Source organism: Ictalurus punctatus, chromosome 7, assembly GCF_001660625.3.
Source record: "Ictalurus punctatus breed USDA103 chromosome 7, Coco_2.0, whole genome shotgun sequence".
Lineage (NCBI taxonomy): Eukaryota > Metazoa > Chordata > Actinopteri > Siluriformes > Ictaluridae > Ictalurus > Ictalurus punctatus.
This window is the reverse complement of record NC_030422.2, coordinates 70,997-87,750: the sequence shown is the minus strand read 5'-3', so window position 1 is coordinate 87,750 and position 16,754 is coordinate 70,997. Positions and strand designations below refer to the sequence as shown.

The 16,754-nt window shown below is 40.6% G+C and overlaps 1 protein-coding gene across 1 annotated transcript; it reads right to left on the bottom strand.

Moving 5' to 3' along the window:
* Positions 1 to 13,806: 13,806 nt before the first annotated feature.
* Positions 13,807 to 14,537, bottom strand: LOC128632980 (aquaporin-1-like). The gene has a single exon (XM_053681412.1). It carries the CDS (start codon positions 14,245 to 14,247, stop codon positions 13,807 to 13,809), a length of 441 nt encoding a protein of 146 aa, XP_053537387.1. The 5' UTR covers positions 14,248 to 14,537.
* Between the last annotated feature and the right edge of the window lie 2,217 nt (positions 14,538 to 16,754).

Below are 16,754 nucleotides of genomic sequence, written 5' to 3'. Positions count from 1 at the left end.
ATATATATATATATATATATATATATATATATATATATATATATAATGTGTGTGTGTATGTTTTTTTGTTTCTTGTCATTTCTTGTTTCAATTCATTCATACATTCATTCATTGCTTTTGAAGAAGCCTTTATTTTTCCACATATAGGTTACAGTACAATAAAAAAAATTCTTCACACATTGAACTCTATTTCCCAACCCAATTGCCGAGATAAGATACGCTAGACAATCAGGTACAGAATAGAAGGTGATGAATCCTGACCTATGGGGCTCTGGAGTCTTGAAAAGTGGAAGAAGTTGTTCTTTGTAGGCAGTTCAGTTGGTTGTTTTGAAGGAGAAAATAATAAACCTTTTCTATTTTTTCAAACTCCAGCCTCACGGCATCTAATGTTCCCTTCATACATGAATAAGAAGCAGTACTGAGGCAACAGGGTGTGTTACCAATAAATAAAATAATACAGCTGGATCCAGTGGCTTTTTCTGTATTGCCCTGTCACTGCCATATCAGGTGACATCATATGCAATATATTATGTATATGACAAAAGCACTTCTTATTCTCATTCATATCTCATTCTTCTCATTCTGGCTGTTATAAGTACAGTGTACTGAGCACAATTATATTATTATTTGGATGTCTTTCTTCAGCCAAGGTCAGACAGTAAACATACAGTGACAATACTATAACAATAAACATATATTACCGTACAATAACATATAAAGACAGATATATAAGCATTAGTTCAAATATAACATAAATATACAAATATAAGATGAACCCCAGATCTTCTGAACAGAAAACCCAGAGCCTTTAACCCTTGAACCACCACTGCCACTAAGGGTGTGTCCCAGTGGGACAAAAACAAAGTAGAATACAAGTTCAATTAAAGAGTGAGAATTCCATTAAAATATAGCCACAAGCAGTGATCATCGTGGTTCAAGCACCTTCAGTAAATATTGGCCCCGGTGGCCAGTTCTTGCCAAGATACATAAAACAATAAAGATGCCAAAATGAACATTCTTCTCGAGACTTGTGAGCATTGCTCAATATCAATTGTATGAATTGTCTGCTGAAAGACTATATATGCCTTTGAGATAGTTTATCCACACCCACTTACATTAATGATACCTTACATAATATACAGTCATGTGAAAAAATAAGTACACGCCATGGAAATTGTTGGCTTTTTTGACATATTTGGACAAGGAAAGATTTGATCCTCTTTGAAACAGTGCCTATTAATAAAGTTGACACACTATGAAATGACATAAAATCGACATTTTGTAGTCATTTTCAAAATTTAATTTAAGGCCTTCAGAAAAAAAGGTTGTGGATGCCTATGAGTCTGGTAAGGGATTTAAAAAGACCTCCAAATTATTTTAAATATATTATTTTATTGTAAGGAAAATAATCTACAAATGGCATGGTTTCAAACAAATACCAATTAGTCTAGGACTGGCCGTCCCTGCAAATTCAGCACAAGAGCAAAAAGAAGTCTCCAAGAACTGCAAAATTTCATCACAGGATCTGCAGTAAGCTTTCCAGCTGTTGGTATGAAAGTGCATGCTTGTATAATCAGAAGAGATTGACAAATTTGACCTGCATGGGAGGCATGACAGGAAAAATCCTTTGCAAGACTAGAATTTTTCAATGAGCATATAGGCAAAGACCAGGTCTTCTCCAATAATGTGCTCTGGACAGACAGATCAAAGATAGAGTTGTTTGGACACAGTAACAGCAGACATGTTTACTGCAGACCAAAGAGAGCTTTTCAGGAGAAGCACCTCATACCAACTGTGAAGCACGGTGGTGGAAATGTTATGGTTTGGGGTTGCTTCACTGCCTCAGGGACTGGACTGCTCCAGGCAGTGGTCTCTGTAGTTCATACCCACACACACCAGTGTGGTGACCGGAGCTGAATATCAGTGTGAGGGAGCACACACTCGCCACTGGACATGGCTCTGAAACGGAGAAGCAGCTATGGAGTTAGAATCATGCCATTAGAAATCTGAATGCAAAAACACTTAAGGTTGAACGAGTGAATATTCGTGGACCTACAGGAGAGAAATACACCAAGCCCGTGTGAGCGAGTGTATGTCTTGTGTTGCTGATGGCCGATACAATTTTTTTTTAAAGTTAAAAAATCAGATACATATTCTGTTATACAATTATAAGGTAAAAAATTAAACAGACGTTAACAGGTTTAATTAACGAGGATTTTTTTTTACTGTCAAAAGCCGAATCATCAATATAAATCTAAAAACTGTACTTATAATGTGACTTAAGGAGAAGTCTCGAGACTTTTAACCAGAAGCAGATTTTACACTTTGCTGTAAAATTTTCACCCCTTCGTCAACAAATCACAAGTTGTATGCAGCCAAAAGTTGTTTTACACAAATACCCCACTTCCTGTGAGCGATTAGCTCCCTCTAGTGGCTCACTGTATGTTTAGAGACATTACCAGTGTTTTAAAAGCATGATTTCCACCAATGCCAAGAACATTTTGTTGGCCAACTGATATTGATTACTGGAGGTACATTTTAACAGCTAATATTGATCTTTAGACAACAGGACAATGTTTTATCATGTTTCAGTGATTTAGTTGTTAGTTATAGACTAAATTTAGTCAGCTAAACCTGATCTAAACATTAAGGACTGAAAGATGTTTTGGATATCAGCCAAAAGATTACATATAAGTGAGTCCATGAAGTCTGCCCCACCTCTGAGCACACTCTATGTCCTTCTCTCCCAGCTCCAAGAACTCTCTTATGGTGGACGACACGGTCTGATCAAACGCCTTCAGGTCGAAGATGCCTTTGTGCTCTCCACACCAACCCTTGCATTTCCCTCTACTCCCCGTCGGCGGTTCTGGACCAGGCACATGCTGGCTGAGGTGAGGGTGTGTGTGCCTGAGCCTACAGAAAACACATGACCGAGTCTCCTCAAAGTGAGCCACGAGCCCCACACCACTCTCATCTACCCTCTCTCTCTCACACACACACACACAGGGGTGAAGGGTCAGAAAGAGAAACATGAGGACATCAGGATCAGAAAAAAGAGAGAAAGATTTGAAACTTAGAAAGTGTATAAACGCTGTTTTGGATAAATAATTCTGTCGTATTATCAATTCTTTATTCTAATATTTTGAGATATTGGATTTTTGATTTCCAAGAGCTGTACACCGTAATAATCAAGATTAAAACAAAAAAAGGCTTACAACATTTCGCTTTATGTGTAATGAACCTAGAATATATGAAAGTTCCACTTTTTGAATTAAATTACGGGAAAAACGAACTTCTCCACGATTTTTTTGAGATGCACCTGTATTTCTCCATCTATGAAACTCACACTGAACTATGAATTCACTAATCCCATCCATCCATTTTCCATACCACTTATCCTATACAGGGTCGTGGGGAGCCTGGAGCGTATCCCCGGGAACTCGGGGCACACCCTGAACAGGTGCCAACACTTCACAGGGCACAATCACACACACTATGGACAATTTGGAAATGCAAATCAGCCTACAGCGCACGTCTTTGGACTAGGAGTGGAAACCGGAGTACCTGGAGGAAACCCCCAGAGCACGGGGAGATCATGCAAGCTCGGTGCACACAGTGCAGAGTCGGGATTAGAAGTCCCATACAAAGAGGTGTTTAGCAGTTGGAATGTCCTTCCCTTCACCGATCAATCGGTCTGCTGTTCTTTTCAGGAGGCCACCTACCCCATCAGCACCCTTCCCATGGCTGGCCTCAAAAAAATTCCATGTGCCAGCCCTGAATCTATGCTTGTCTAGTTCTGTACTAAACAGGAAGAAGATGCATCATATTCTGGAGCAATTTGATAAACACAGTTTGTACAGGTATTGCATTCTCTGTACATGCATGCTTTCTGTTTTGCATCACAGCATGATTTCTCTGCAAGGGACTCCAAGTCCTTGCATCTGAGAAGATTGAGTTGATTAAGTTTGTCAACAACAGATGACAAATTTTCATGTATGTTACAAAGGCATGTTTGCCTGTCTGAGATGGTTGGATGGAGAATCCAAAATGGATGTACTTGGCAGGAGAGGGAATAAGGGAGATGCCTCAGTGGATTTTCCAGCAGGAATCTCCTATGAAGTTTTTTCAGTGTGTTATTTGAAAAGCGTTTTTGCATTTTGCACTTTCCTTTAGTTATGGTCTGTTTTTTGTCAGCGGTTGAACGATTTGTATCATCCCTAATGAAAAGCCAACAACGTTCTGATGTAGTTTAGATTGTTTTCTGGTGTATTTCTTCCTTTCGAAAAAAGTTACATTTTCAGCATTTCTCAGCCCCTTGCAGAAATGTTTCCTTCAAACCCCCAACATTTCTTGAATATATTTCTGGAGTTTGTGTTTTCTCAGGATTTTTCCACATACAATTCTGGATATAATTTGCCTGGTCTTCTCCTGTGTTGCTGTGTGAAATTTCTGTTTTATGTTTTCAACCAGTGCATGATGATGGACTAGAGTTTTGTGCACTGCGTCACTGACTGGAAGTCTTCTGAGCAACTTTGTTGTTTTGGTGTGAGGAGATTCCAAATCCCACTTCAGTCTTGCGTAACATTTTCTGTATTTGTCAGTGGTTCATTGTTTAGTATGAAGTAATTTTTTGAGTTTTTGATTCTTTCTGTACAATCTTGAGTATCTCTTTATTGTCTTTCTTCTCCCTGATAGTCACTGCCTCCAATTAACGATTTGTAAGAAACAGGAAACACATTTCACAAAGTTGAGTACAATGCTGTCTACTTTAATCTCATATACTACCCTGAACATCATCTTCATATTCTTTAGTCGCTCACTGTTGTAACATATTAGATACTTCTCAATCTTCTAACCACGATGACTGTGCTTGTGGAGCAGGCTCTACACCAGGCTCAGGACTTTTTGGTGCGTTACATTGGACTCAGCCGGCTTCTTCCTCATTCTACTCTGCTGCTTGACTTTCCTTCAGTAAGAACGTTTCCTACGCTTCTCTCTTTCTGTCACATCTGATACTGCCTTGACTTTCCCTTGATCTCTTAACTCTCTCCATTTCTGATGGAATCTGAAATCTGAATCTGAAAGCTTCCCTCTTCACAGGATCAGAATCTTACCGAGCCTACTGTTTTTCTGCAGCAGATAATCTTGGCATTTTCCTGGAACACACTACAATTCTTATCTTTACTTCTGTTGTTTTGGTTCCTATTAATTCCATTATCCCTGTCCAGGGTGTACCCTGCCTTGTGCCCACTGCTCCCTGGGATAGGCTCCAGGTTCCCCCGTGACCCTGAAAAAGGATAAGCGGTATAGAAGATGAATGGATGGATGGATAATTGCATTATTAAAACTCATCTGCATTTGGATCCTTTTTCCTTCATCCCTGAGTTTCACCAAGTGTAACCGTTTCCTACTGTCCACTATGTTACCTTTACTGGGTAACACAGTTGACAGGTAACTTAGTTGACATTTTTAGCATTTGGGGCCTATACTCAACATGGAAGCCTAGAACTACTGAACACATGGTATGTTGAATATGTTGCATTCAGTAACCCTCAATACACCATATACAGACACGCCTTTTGCTTTGTCTTAACTGGTTCTTGTCCCTACACCCCTGTTCGATAATTTCCTGGATTAACCTCTGGTTGAGCAATTGCTGAGAAATCTAATTTAGTAAAGCAGGTCAATTTGGTCATAGCGCCACAGCTTGCAACAAGAAGTGACATGTTTTACACTGATGTAGCAACATTCTAAATGTTATGCTATAATGCTAGCAATATGCATGAAACATGTTAAAACATCGTGCTAACGCATGCTATAACTGCAATTAAACAGGAAGTTATGAGTCAAGCATACAATGCCTAACCTTCCCAAAACTTCACATTTTTGGTCTGAAGACATCTACATGTCAATATTCAGTTAGTCATAGCGCCACCTAATGCCAACAGGTAATTACATGTTTTAGATCATGATACAATCCTAAAAACATCCATTCATCCATCCATCTTCTACTGCTTACTCCTTTTCAAGGTCACGGGGAACCTGGAGCCTGTCACAGGGTTACACGGTGTTAGGGTCACAAGGCGGGGTACACCCTGGACAGGGTGCCAGTCCATCGCAGGGCACAATCACATACACACTCACACACCCATTCATACACTGCAGACACTTTAGACATGCCAATCAGCCTACCATGCATGTCTTTGGACTGGGGGAGGACTGGGAGAGTACCCGGAGGAAACCCCCGCAGCACAGGGAGAACATGCAAACAACATATAAGTCCTAAAGTGTTTTAAAAAATGGATTGGCGTTTCCCTGGCAGAGCAGCCCCAACCTGCACCCGGGTGCAAGGGCCTGTTTATCGCTGCTTGCAGCTTTAATTACATATGAATTCAATTGAGCATCAGTTTGTCTACATTTAGATATTTTCTCATCTTTTTTGCAGGTTTCATAGAATAATTAAACTGTTTAAATGAAGAGCAGCAGCCACTTGTCATATTTTTCATGAGCCTTTCCCATGCCATTGCTGTCAACATCTATTCATGCTGAATGGACCGTTGTTATGATATAACTGACGGGGGTTTGGTCAGAATGTGGCGAGTGCATTATGCCCAAAAATTGTTGTGACAGGAAACAGTGCAGGAGCAGGTTTCTGCCGTGTGTTTACTTTTCAAGATGTTGAAATTATTTACAGCAAACTTCTTGAAAATGTCCTCTACCTTCTCTCCAAGCTACACGACAATGGCAGCGGATGGCTAGTTCTCTGCGTACTTCAATTGTATTGATATTAATTTAAGTTTATTGTCATTATATGCTGTATCTGTAAATTCTGTCGTTTATTATAATGGAAGTAACGTGTTCGTAACGAGGCCGCGTTGTTCCGTACAGTAAGATCTGTAATGTTTAAAATACTACGATCTAAAGTAAACACAAGTAAAATAATGTCTAAAGGCAGTGAGGAACAGAAACCACAAGGTGCAGTGAAAGTGAGTTTATATTATTCATTTAGGACTGTAGTTTAAGTCTGTGCTTTTTGTGCATCCATAAAAAATAATTCATAAATACTTGTAGTATTTTAGTTTATATTATGTTTTATATATTTTATTAAATATTTAAATTATATATATATATATATATATATATATATATATATATATATATATATATATATCTTTATATTGTGTATACGCATTTATGTGTTATTTTTGATGGATGCACAAAAAGCACAGGATTAAACTACAGTCCTAAATGAATAATGTATATACCGGTGTGTATCTGTGTGTGTATTGGAATCTTTTCAGTCTTATATAATTGGACTAACAGTTTAGTTTTAGTCTGAAGTTTATATTTATAACACTCAGTTTGTGGATTTTATTTTAAATAAACAAAAAAAGGGGGTACTGAAAGTTTGGCCCCGCATCTGATTAATCTGCTGATTTTTACATTGCTGAATGAACATATTTATGTTCGTGAATATACAGTATTTGTAGGCACTGTCAAGTCCTAGCTTGAAGTACATGAGACTCTGCCGTCTTTTACAGCGTGAGGGAGAATCAGGTTCTCTTCCTGGCTGGAAAGACCACAGGCTGTTTTTATACTTCCCTGTACCTCGATGACTATGGAGAAACTGACCAAGGGCTCAGGTGAGAACTCAAACAAGATACTCAACATAAAATTTGTGTATAAACCACTGTTTATCATTCTCTTTCCCTCCCAGATGGAGGAACCCTTTACACCTGTGCCATGAGTGCTACAGAAAGATTCAGTAGCTCTGGCACCATCACGGCATCACCGAGGAGATCGGTCATGCACAGGAAGTTAATCAGACTCTGGAGGACATTGATTGGGACATCCTGGATTTTCTTGGCTAACGCCAAATCTAAACTAACCAGAGATCTTCACATTTACAGCAGAGGTTGCCACATCAATGCAGCCTCTTGCACACTCTTTTCCCTCCTCAGGTCTGTTTTATTCCTCTCCTTGAGTGGATGAACACATGGCGCTTTTTTCTGTCATTTTCGGGAGGTTCTTACCTCTAACTTTATTGCTTGATATTTAAATATAAAAGTTACAAAAAACATATTGCCATGGTATTTATCTGCAAAATGAACTTTCTCCTGTAGCATAGGTTTCTCAAAGTAACTGAGACTGCAGAGAAAAGCTATTTAACCCCTTTCACCCCGACACTAGCGTTCATTCCGCCGGCGGAATGGAAAACGACTTATCGGACATTCTCAATTAGTATAAATAAATGAATGATTTTATCGCCGCAGTTCTGGTGTAAGATTAGTCAGGACACTGGTGGCTTTCTGTGTGTGCAGTTTCATGACTGTGTGCTTAACTGCTAGTGAGCAGGGGGATGGGAAAGGGGCGGAGTTTGAGCTCCCTGCTGGGCAAACAATTCACACCTCTCCATGAAAACATTGAGACAGAGAAAAATCAGAGAGTAGGAGTAAAGCTTTTTTGATAGTAAAACACCGTATACAACTGCCACAATAAAATAATAACATTTAAACCAAAGATCGGTCTTGTGTAGACGTTTACCACCTTACATTTCCTACATAGACGAAAATCCAGTTCGTTCGTGGTTTTATGAATCATGCACATTTCCATCGGTATAAAGTCCATCAGCTGCATTGAAGAAAACAAATGCAAAGTTCCAGATTTAGTCACAAATGTCCTCTTCAAAATGCATTAAGTGTTTTGATATCCCACCCCTCTGGAATTTAGTAATTAGCCATAAACGGCACAGAGACACATTCTTAAAAAAAGAAAAAGAAAAAAAAAGCTAATCTGATTTGGCTATTCTGAACATCCCGCCTCCTAAATTATAATCAGGCAGTCTAACTTGATGGACACCCACTTGGACCAATTGTAGGTACTTCTAGCTTTCAAACAAGCACAAACTCGACATGATTGACCACTCAGAGGCTGAGAAATTCAAACGCGTAATCAGCACAACCAGACCTTTTACGCGTGTGTCTTGAGTTGTGTATCAGCGGTACAGGCTAATCAGCAAAGCGCTACAGGGCCGTGCAGAGAAACTATCAGGAAATGGCAGCTCCCTCTAGCGGTATTCCTGCAGAATGCCATGCTGAATGCGTCACAGCTTCTGAGCAGTTATTTTCGAGTGGCTCTTTTTGTGTTGTTGTTTTTGAGTATAGAAATTCTATAAATTACATTAAAAAACCCACATAACTTTTTTTTTGTCTTAGCACACAAAATGTGTATTCAATCTTCTTAATGTATTCCAAAGACGAGCTTAACTCTTCTTTATGCAACAAACACTATTTAATCAACACTTCCTTATTTAAAAACAATGTTTTTGTTAACAGGAAAAAAGCGCTAACAGTCAGGTGTGGAGCACGTGCTTGGTGTGTGGTGCTTAGATGTTTGATGTGCACATATTGGGACAAGTTTGTATTCATTGTTTTTTTTTTTTAGTGTATGTATTTATAGATATAGTTTTTGTATTCATTTATAGTTTTGGTGGAAAAAGAACTGTCCGGACCTGCACAGGCTGTAGCTCTATCGGCGGTAAGTATAAAAGCGGTGGTTTATCAGTGCTTATTTACAGTCACAGTGTTTAACCTCACGCTTCCTACCTCACTAAGCAGATCATGTCTGAGGTCAAGGCACTCATCACTCAGATAACAGATGCGTTAAAGTAACATCTGAAGTAGTTGGCCAGACTGAGCCTAGTGCTTCAGCAGCTGGCGAAGGTGGGAGCGGAGGGAGAGAAGGACTCTTGAGCAGAAGGTACTGCACTGAAATGCTTCAAGCTGCTTTCACACTTGGGTGTGTTTGAATACACACCTGTTCAGAATAACTTTCAGACATCATGTCTGGACCTGTGCACGACCAACAGGCTGTAGCTCTAGACCCGGCAGTAAGGATGCACAGTAAGGTGACCTAATGACGTGTGCCGTTAATCTAATTATGTTCTATAACACGTAAAACGGGTACCAGTATTCTAAAAGTGACTCATGTAAATGCTTTAATCACATTATTATCTTACTCAGAGTGAGGTTAATAATTAGATTACTGCTGCCCATGTAAACGTAGTCTTATTCTCTGTCTCTCTCTACGTATTCATTACACACCTGTTTGACTGACTGTGTTTAACGTGCAGAACAAGCAGTAGGACTACCTGGCGCAGGCCGAGCTGAGCCGAATGCTTCAGGAGAAACAACAGCTAGCCAAGATGGGAGCGGAGGGAGCGAAGGTGGAGAAGAATCTTGAGCAGAAGGTACTACACTGAAATACTTCAAGCTGCTTCCCCCCGGTTAGAATAACTCTTCTGCACTGTAGCTTTGTAGATAGAAGTTGTTTTAGTTTGAGATGGCGTCGTAACCCTCAGGTTTGAGTTTAAAGCAAAAGAAGCGTTACAGGAACTTGTCATTAATCTCTCAAAGTCAGTACAGCTAACTGTGTGTGTGTGTGTGTGTGTGTGTGTGTGTGTAGGATAAAGTCAGTACAGCTAACTGTGTGTGTGTGTGTGTGTGTGTGTGTGTGTGTGTGTGTAGGATAAAGTCAGTACAGCTAACTGTGTGTGTGTGTGTGTGTGTGTGTGTGTAGGATAAAGTCAGTACAGCTAACTGTGTGTGTGTGTGTGTGTGTGTGTGTGTGTGTGTGTAGGATAAAGTCAGTACAGCTAACTGTGTGTGTGTGTGTGTGTGTGTGTGTGTAGGATAAAGTCAGTACAGCTAACTGTGAGTGTGCGTGTGTGTGTGTAGGATAAAGTCAGTACAGCCAACTGTGTGTGTGTAGGATAAAGTCAGTACAGCTAAGTGTGTGTGTGTGTGTGTGTGTGTGTGTGTGTGTGTGTGTAGGATAAAGTCAGTACAGCTAAGTGTGTGTGTGTGTGTGTGTGTGTGTGTGTGTGTGTGTGTGTGTAGGATAGTCAGTACAGCTAACTGTGTGTGTGTAGGATAAAGTCAGTACAGCTAACTGTATGTGTGTGTGTGTGTGTGTGTAGGATGAAGTCAGTACAGCTAACTGTGTGTGTGTGTGTGTGTGTAGGATAAAGTCAGTACAGCTAACTGTGTGTGTGTGTGTGTGTGTGTGTGTGTGTGTGTGTGTGTGTGTGTAGGATAAAGTCAGTACAGCTAACTGTGTGTGTGTGTGTGTGTGTATAGGATAAAGTCAGTACAGCTAACTGTGAGTGTGCGTGTGTGTGTGTGTGTGTGTGTGTGTGTGTGTGTGTGTGTGTGTGTAGGATAAAGTCAGTACAGCTAACTGTGTGTGTGTGTGTGTGTGTGTGTGTAGGATAAAGTCAGTACAGCTAACTGTGTGTGTGTGTGTGTAGGATAAAGTCAGTACAGCTAAGTGTGTGTGTGTGTGTGTGTGTGTGTGTGTAGGATAAAGTCAGTACAGCTAACTGTGTGTGTGTAGGATAGTCAGTACAGCTAACTGTGTGTGTGTGTGTAGGATAAAGTCAGTACAGCTAAGTGTGTGTGTGTGTGTGTGTGTGTAGGATAAAGTCAGTACAGCTAAGTGTGTGTGTGTAGGATAAAGTCAGTACAGCTAACTGTGTGTGTGTGTGTGTGTGTGTGTGTAGGATAAAGTCAGTACAGCTAGCTAACTGAGTGTGTGTGTGTGTGTGTGTGTGTGTGTGTGTGTGTAGGATAGTCAGCACAGCTAACTGTGTGTGTGTGTAGGATAGTCAGTACAGCTAACTGTGTGTGTGTGTAGGATAGTCAGTACAGCTAACTGTGTGTGTGTGTGTGTGTGTGTGTGTAGGATAGTCAGTACAGCTAACTGTGTGTGTGTGTGTGTGTGTGTGTGTGTGTGTGTGTGTGTGTGTAGGATAGTCAGTACAGCTAACTGTGTGTGTGTGTGTGTGTGTGTGTGTGTGTAGGATAGTCAGTACAGCTAACTGTGTGTGTGTGTGTGTGTGTGTGTAGGATAGTCAGTACAGCTAACTGTGTGTGTGTGTAGGATAGTCAGTACAGCTAACTGTGTGTGTGTGTGTGTGTGTGTGTGTGTGTGTGTGTGTGTAGGATAAACTCAGTACAGCTAAGTGTGTGTGTGTGTGTGTGTAGGATAAAGTCAGTACAGCTAAATGTGTGTGTGTGTGTGTGTAGGATAAAGTCAGTACAGCTAACTGTGTGTGTGTGTGTGTGTGTGTGTGTGTGTGTGTGTGTGTGTGTGTGTGTGTGTAGGATAAAGTCAGTACAGCTAACTGTGTGTATGTGTGTGTGTGCGTGTGTGTGTGTAGGATAAAGTCAGTACAGCTAACTGTGTGTGTGTGTGTGTGTGATAGTCAGTACAGCTAAATGTGTGTGTGTGGTGGGGGGGATAAAGTCAGTACAGCTAAGAGTGTGTGTGTGTGTGTGTTTGTGTTTGAGACAGATCAGCACAGAGAACAGCATTGTGCTCTACCGGTGTGGGTGATTATTCTGATAGTGATGATTTTGCTGCTGGATGTTGGGCTGGTTCTGATATTTCTGCACCAGAGGAGAAAAATTCAGTCCTTAGAAAGGAGATGTGTAAGTACTGCTGTGACATCAGAGATCACATGACTGTGTGCTGTAAACAGAATAAAATCCACAGCACATCCCCCTGATTAGACGCCACTCAGTCACTGCATGGACACTTCCACAACAGAAATATAATTATCTCCTATAAATGACACTTTTACTGTCAGAATAGTTCCACATTTTAATTCAATTCAATTCAATTTTATTTGTATAGCGCTTTTTACAATAGACATTGTCTCAAAGCAGCTTTACAGAAATATCAACACGGTATACAGATATTAAAGGTGTGAATTTATCCCAACTGAGCAAGCCACTGAGTGGCGACGGTGGCAAGGAAAAACTCCCTAAGATGTTTTAAGAGGAAGAAACCTTGAGAGGAACCGACTCAGAAGGGAACCCATCCTCATCTGGGTAACAACAGATATTGTGAAAAAGTTCATTATGGATTTATATGAAGTCTGTATGGTGTTAAGAGCAGCCGTAGTCCCAGCAGTCTGGAATTAAAGAAGATTTGAGCTCCATCCAGAGGCAGAAAGGATCTGGATCTCTAGTATCTCCATAAATTCGTGTGGGGCTCGGCGAAAGGAGAGAGGGAGAAAGTAGAACAGAATCTAGTCAGGGTAGGCTTGAGTAAACAAATACGTTTTAAGCTTAGACTTAAACACTGAGACTGTGTCTGAGTCCCGAACACTAATAGGAAGACTGTTCCATAACTGTGTGTAACATTTTATTCAGTAATGTCACATGATCACTGAGAGAGAACACTTCACCCTTTAAACATCAGATTATTCATAGTTTAAAATATTTATCTGAACACTCAGCATTGCATACCATGCTCTGACTCTTTAAAAGTGAATTCCTCCAGTCTCACACTGAGAAGGAAATCCTCTACAGTTTCTTTATAAATAAACACTTTCAACTGAATTGTATTCACCAGGCTTGGAGGAGATGTGATGTTACTGAGAGTAGGCATGTGGAGCTGGTGTTTAACCATTATTAATAGTGTTTAATGACTCTGTGTGTGTGTGTGTTAACTTGTACAGAGGAACAGCAAGATGAGCTCAGAACCGACACGGAATAACAGTGATGACCTCTGGATGAAGATGAAGGTGTGCACCTGGATGCATGAGACCGCGCAGGAATGAAGAACTTGCACAAAGAGACTCAGAAATCTCCAGACCTCATTTAGAAGAAGTGTGTACACAACCTCCCTCACACATTACTCTCTGTATCACTGTATACCGTAGACGTCTGGGCCGATTCTCAGAACAGCAGGAAGTGTCCTGAACTACATTACTGAGTTAGTAAAGAGTGTGTGTTGTAGTTAGGAGAAGTTACAGAGCGGATTCAGTAAAATGAAGCTCACTGATGTTTGGGCCAGCGTTGATATCAGATTCTTTAACCCTAACGGACTGGGATTGAATTTAGTGTACAGGTTTAGATATGAGAGGACACTCACCGCGTTGACCCCGAGCGCGGTGTCGTTTCCGGGCCGGATGCTGTACACAATGCCGCTCGCCACCGTGGCCCCCAGCATCTGGGCCAGGATGTAGAAGGCGGCACGGAGGATGCTGATCTGACAGCTGACCAGCATGCCGACGGTGACGGCCAGGTTCAGGTGCGCGCCACTGATGTGGCCTAGACTCTGTGCCAGCGTGGCTATGGCTAGCCCGAACGTCAGTGACACCTTCACCTCCTGGTCTGGGTGCGTGTTGTGCTCCTTTCTGATGGCGGCAGTGATGCTGACGAAGATAAAGAGCGTCATCCCAACCACCTCAGCCAGCACGGCTTTCCAAAACAACTTACACTTCAGCTCAGTCACGACTTTCAGATGCAACCCTCCAGAGAAGGAGCAAAATGAGGAAGTGCAGAAAATTTCAGAAGGAAATGTTAGAAAAGATCAAACACATTAAACCTAACTACCATCTGGCCAAAGGTCTTCAGAGACAAATACAGGGGTCTAAAAGAGCCGAGCATGTCTTCAACAACAAAATCCTTAAATTTCATTCTAACGACGCTGGAGAAGGAGTGTCACCCGAGTGTCGTAAAAATTTAAAAAAAAGAAGAAACCAAAAGAGTAACGGTACCTTGGTGGACGAGCGTAGCTTTTTACGTGGGTTCTCTCCAGGGAAATGAAACCTCCCCCACTCCTTCTGATAGAAGAAATGACTGAGTGAGAGGAAAAGGACTTTTTAAAGATATGATATATGGTTAAAACACTTGCAGACATGAGTATATTAGTGGTGTTGTCCAAAAAGCTTACCTTCCAACAAGATACTTTCTCCTATACAGCATTTCTCCCTTCTTCTCCAAAGATCTATTGCAACTTTGTGTGTGAACATTGATATAAAAATATTACAAAATGTACATGATATTTTGTATGTTGAATGTACAGTATAAAGCCAATATCAATATAATGATTGAGAAACAGAGCTCTGGCACTTTGGGTTTATGTGAAAAGATATAATATAGCCTACTTTTATGGAAATGTCATTCATTTTAGATAAATTAAAAATGATTTCATAAAAAAATAAATTTTTTCTTTCCATTAAGGCAAATGTTAACAACAAAGTTTTCTGTAAACAATTTACTCTTGAGTGTGTCTTCACTGTGAGATATATTTAGATTCTTAACATCAAAACACTTGTTTTTAAAATTTTATTACTATGCAAAAATGCATGTATATTTAAGTTCATGAAACCTACAGCGTCTGAAAGGAAATTCTCTTACATCATGTACTCTCTTATATTATGAACCGCTATCAAATACCTATGATGAATGTAATCATTTAATCACCTCTTTAAATAAGCTGATCAACTGTCATCTTTATTATAGCTGGCACATGTATTTCCTGTCTCTTGAAAAGACTTATTTTCATAGTGTGCTGTGTGTTTTGTCTATCTGTCTGGCACCTGCTCCAGTAGAAACCATCCAGGCACTGCTGTTATCAATGTGTACAATGTGTATAAATACTTCTGTTTAGAATGAATGAACCGGAAGTCTCAGTGAACATTCATGTGTGAGTGTGTGTGTGTTCATTTAGACTCTCCAGGTCTGAACTCTGCGGTAAACCACACTTTCTAGCTCGTAGCAGCACAGAACTAAAAGTTAATAGAAGTTAATGGTAAAACAGGCTGGAAGGCATGATGGACGATCTGACAGGCATAATCTGAGATTCCTGAGATACTTCGAAATCTAACAGTGTGTCTCCACAGATTTATTTCACATTGGAGTACAACCATTTTTCTTTTTTACCATTATGGACAAAACACCAGTTTCTTTTAAAACATCATCTTTAAATGTTTTTCTACCTCCTAAATAAGCCTTCGGACTTAAGACACGATCTTCGGAGTTGTTGATGCCCTGCTCAGGGTTAAACAACAACGTCTTTACAATATCTTCATGGAGAAATTGTCAAATTAACATCTTGGGTTTTTTTTCTTGGAGCAGAAGTCAGGTCCTCTCTCATTTCAGCAGGTCCTCTTGTTGGTGAATACACAGCATTCCTCTAGGGGTATTAGGATTTCTCGGAGCAGACATTGTAACAGATAGTTGCAGAGTTTCTTCTGGGTTTTAACTACAACGTCTTAACCATTATTTAAACACTGAGACGCACAACTCTCTCCTTAATTCGTTAACATAAACACATTTGTAAGCATTCTAGTCAGCAACAACCCCAGAAATCACACGTCTCTCTCACACACGGACAGACAACTGCCAGGAAAGATCACACATTCATGTCAAACAGTTTTACCAGAGGTCATTAATTTACATGACTTGACTGTCGGCCAGTGGGGACATGGGATGTCAAAGCATAGACAAAAGCTTGTGTATTTAGCCACAGTTCTGTGTAAGTGTCCTCGTTGGTGAACCATTTTCCAAAAAACTGTTTATAGTTGAAACAAAATGCACGATTCTTTTTAAACACCATCTTTTAAAAGGGTGTATTTTTTTACCCTTAAAGTATCTTGTTTCGTTTTTCGACGGCAGAGAGAACGATTGGTCAACGGCGTGGACCACAGCGAGAACGGTGGATTCAGGACCGGACATGGTCGTTGCTCGATGAAAGACGGGTCAAGAAACGTCAGCGTGATCAAGCAAAGACCGAAGAGGAGCGAAATGAAGCATCGCAGGCGTACCGAGAACTCGATCGCAGGGTCAAGAGGAGTTGCCGAGCAGACAAGAAGGACTGGCTGGACCGGAAGGGCACTGAAGCACAAGTGGCTGCGGACCAGGGTGACAGCAGGACTCTGTTTCGTGTGGTCAGAGACC

Excerpts from the sequence above, each read along its gene's own strand:
- LOC128632980 (XM_053681412.1), bottom strand. The coding sequence starts at position 14,247 with ATGACGCTCTTTATCTTCGTCAGCATCACTGCCGCCATCAGAAAGGAG.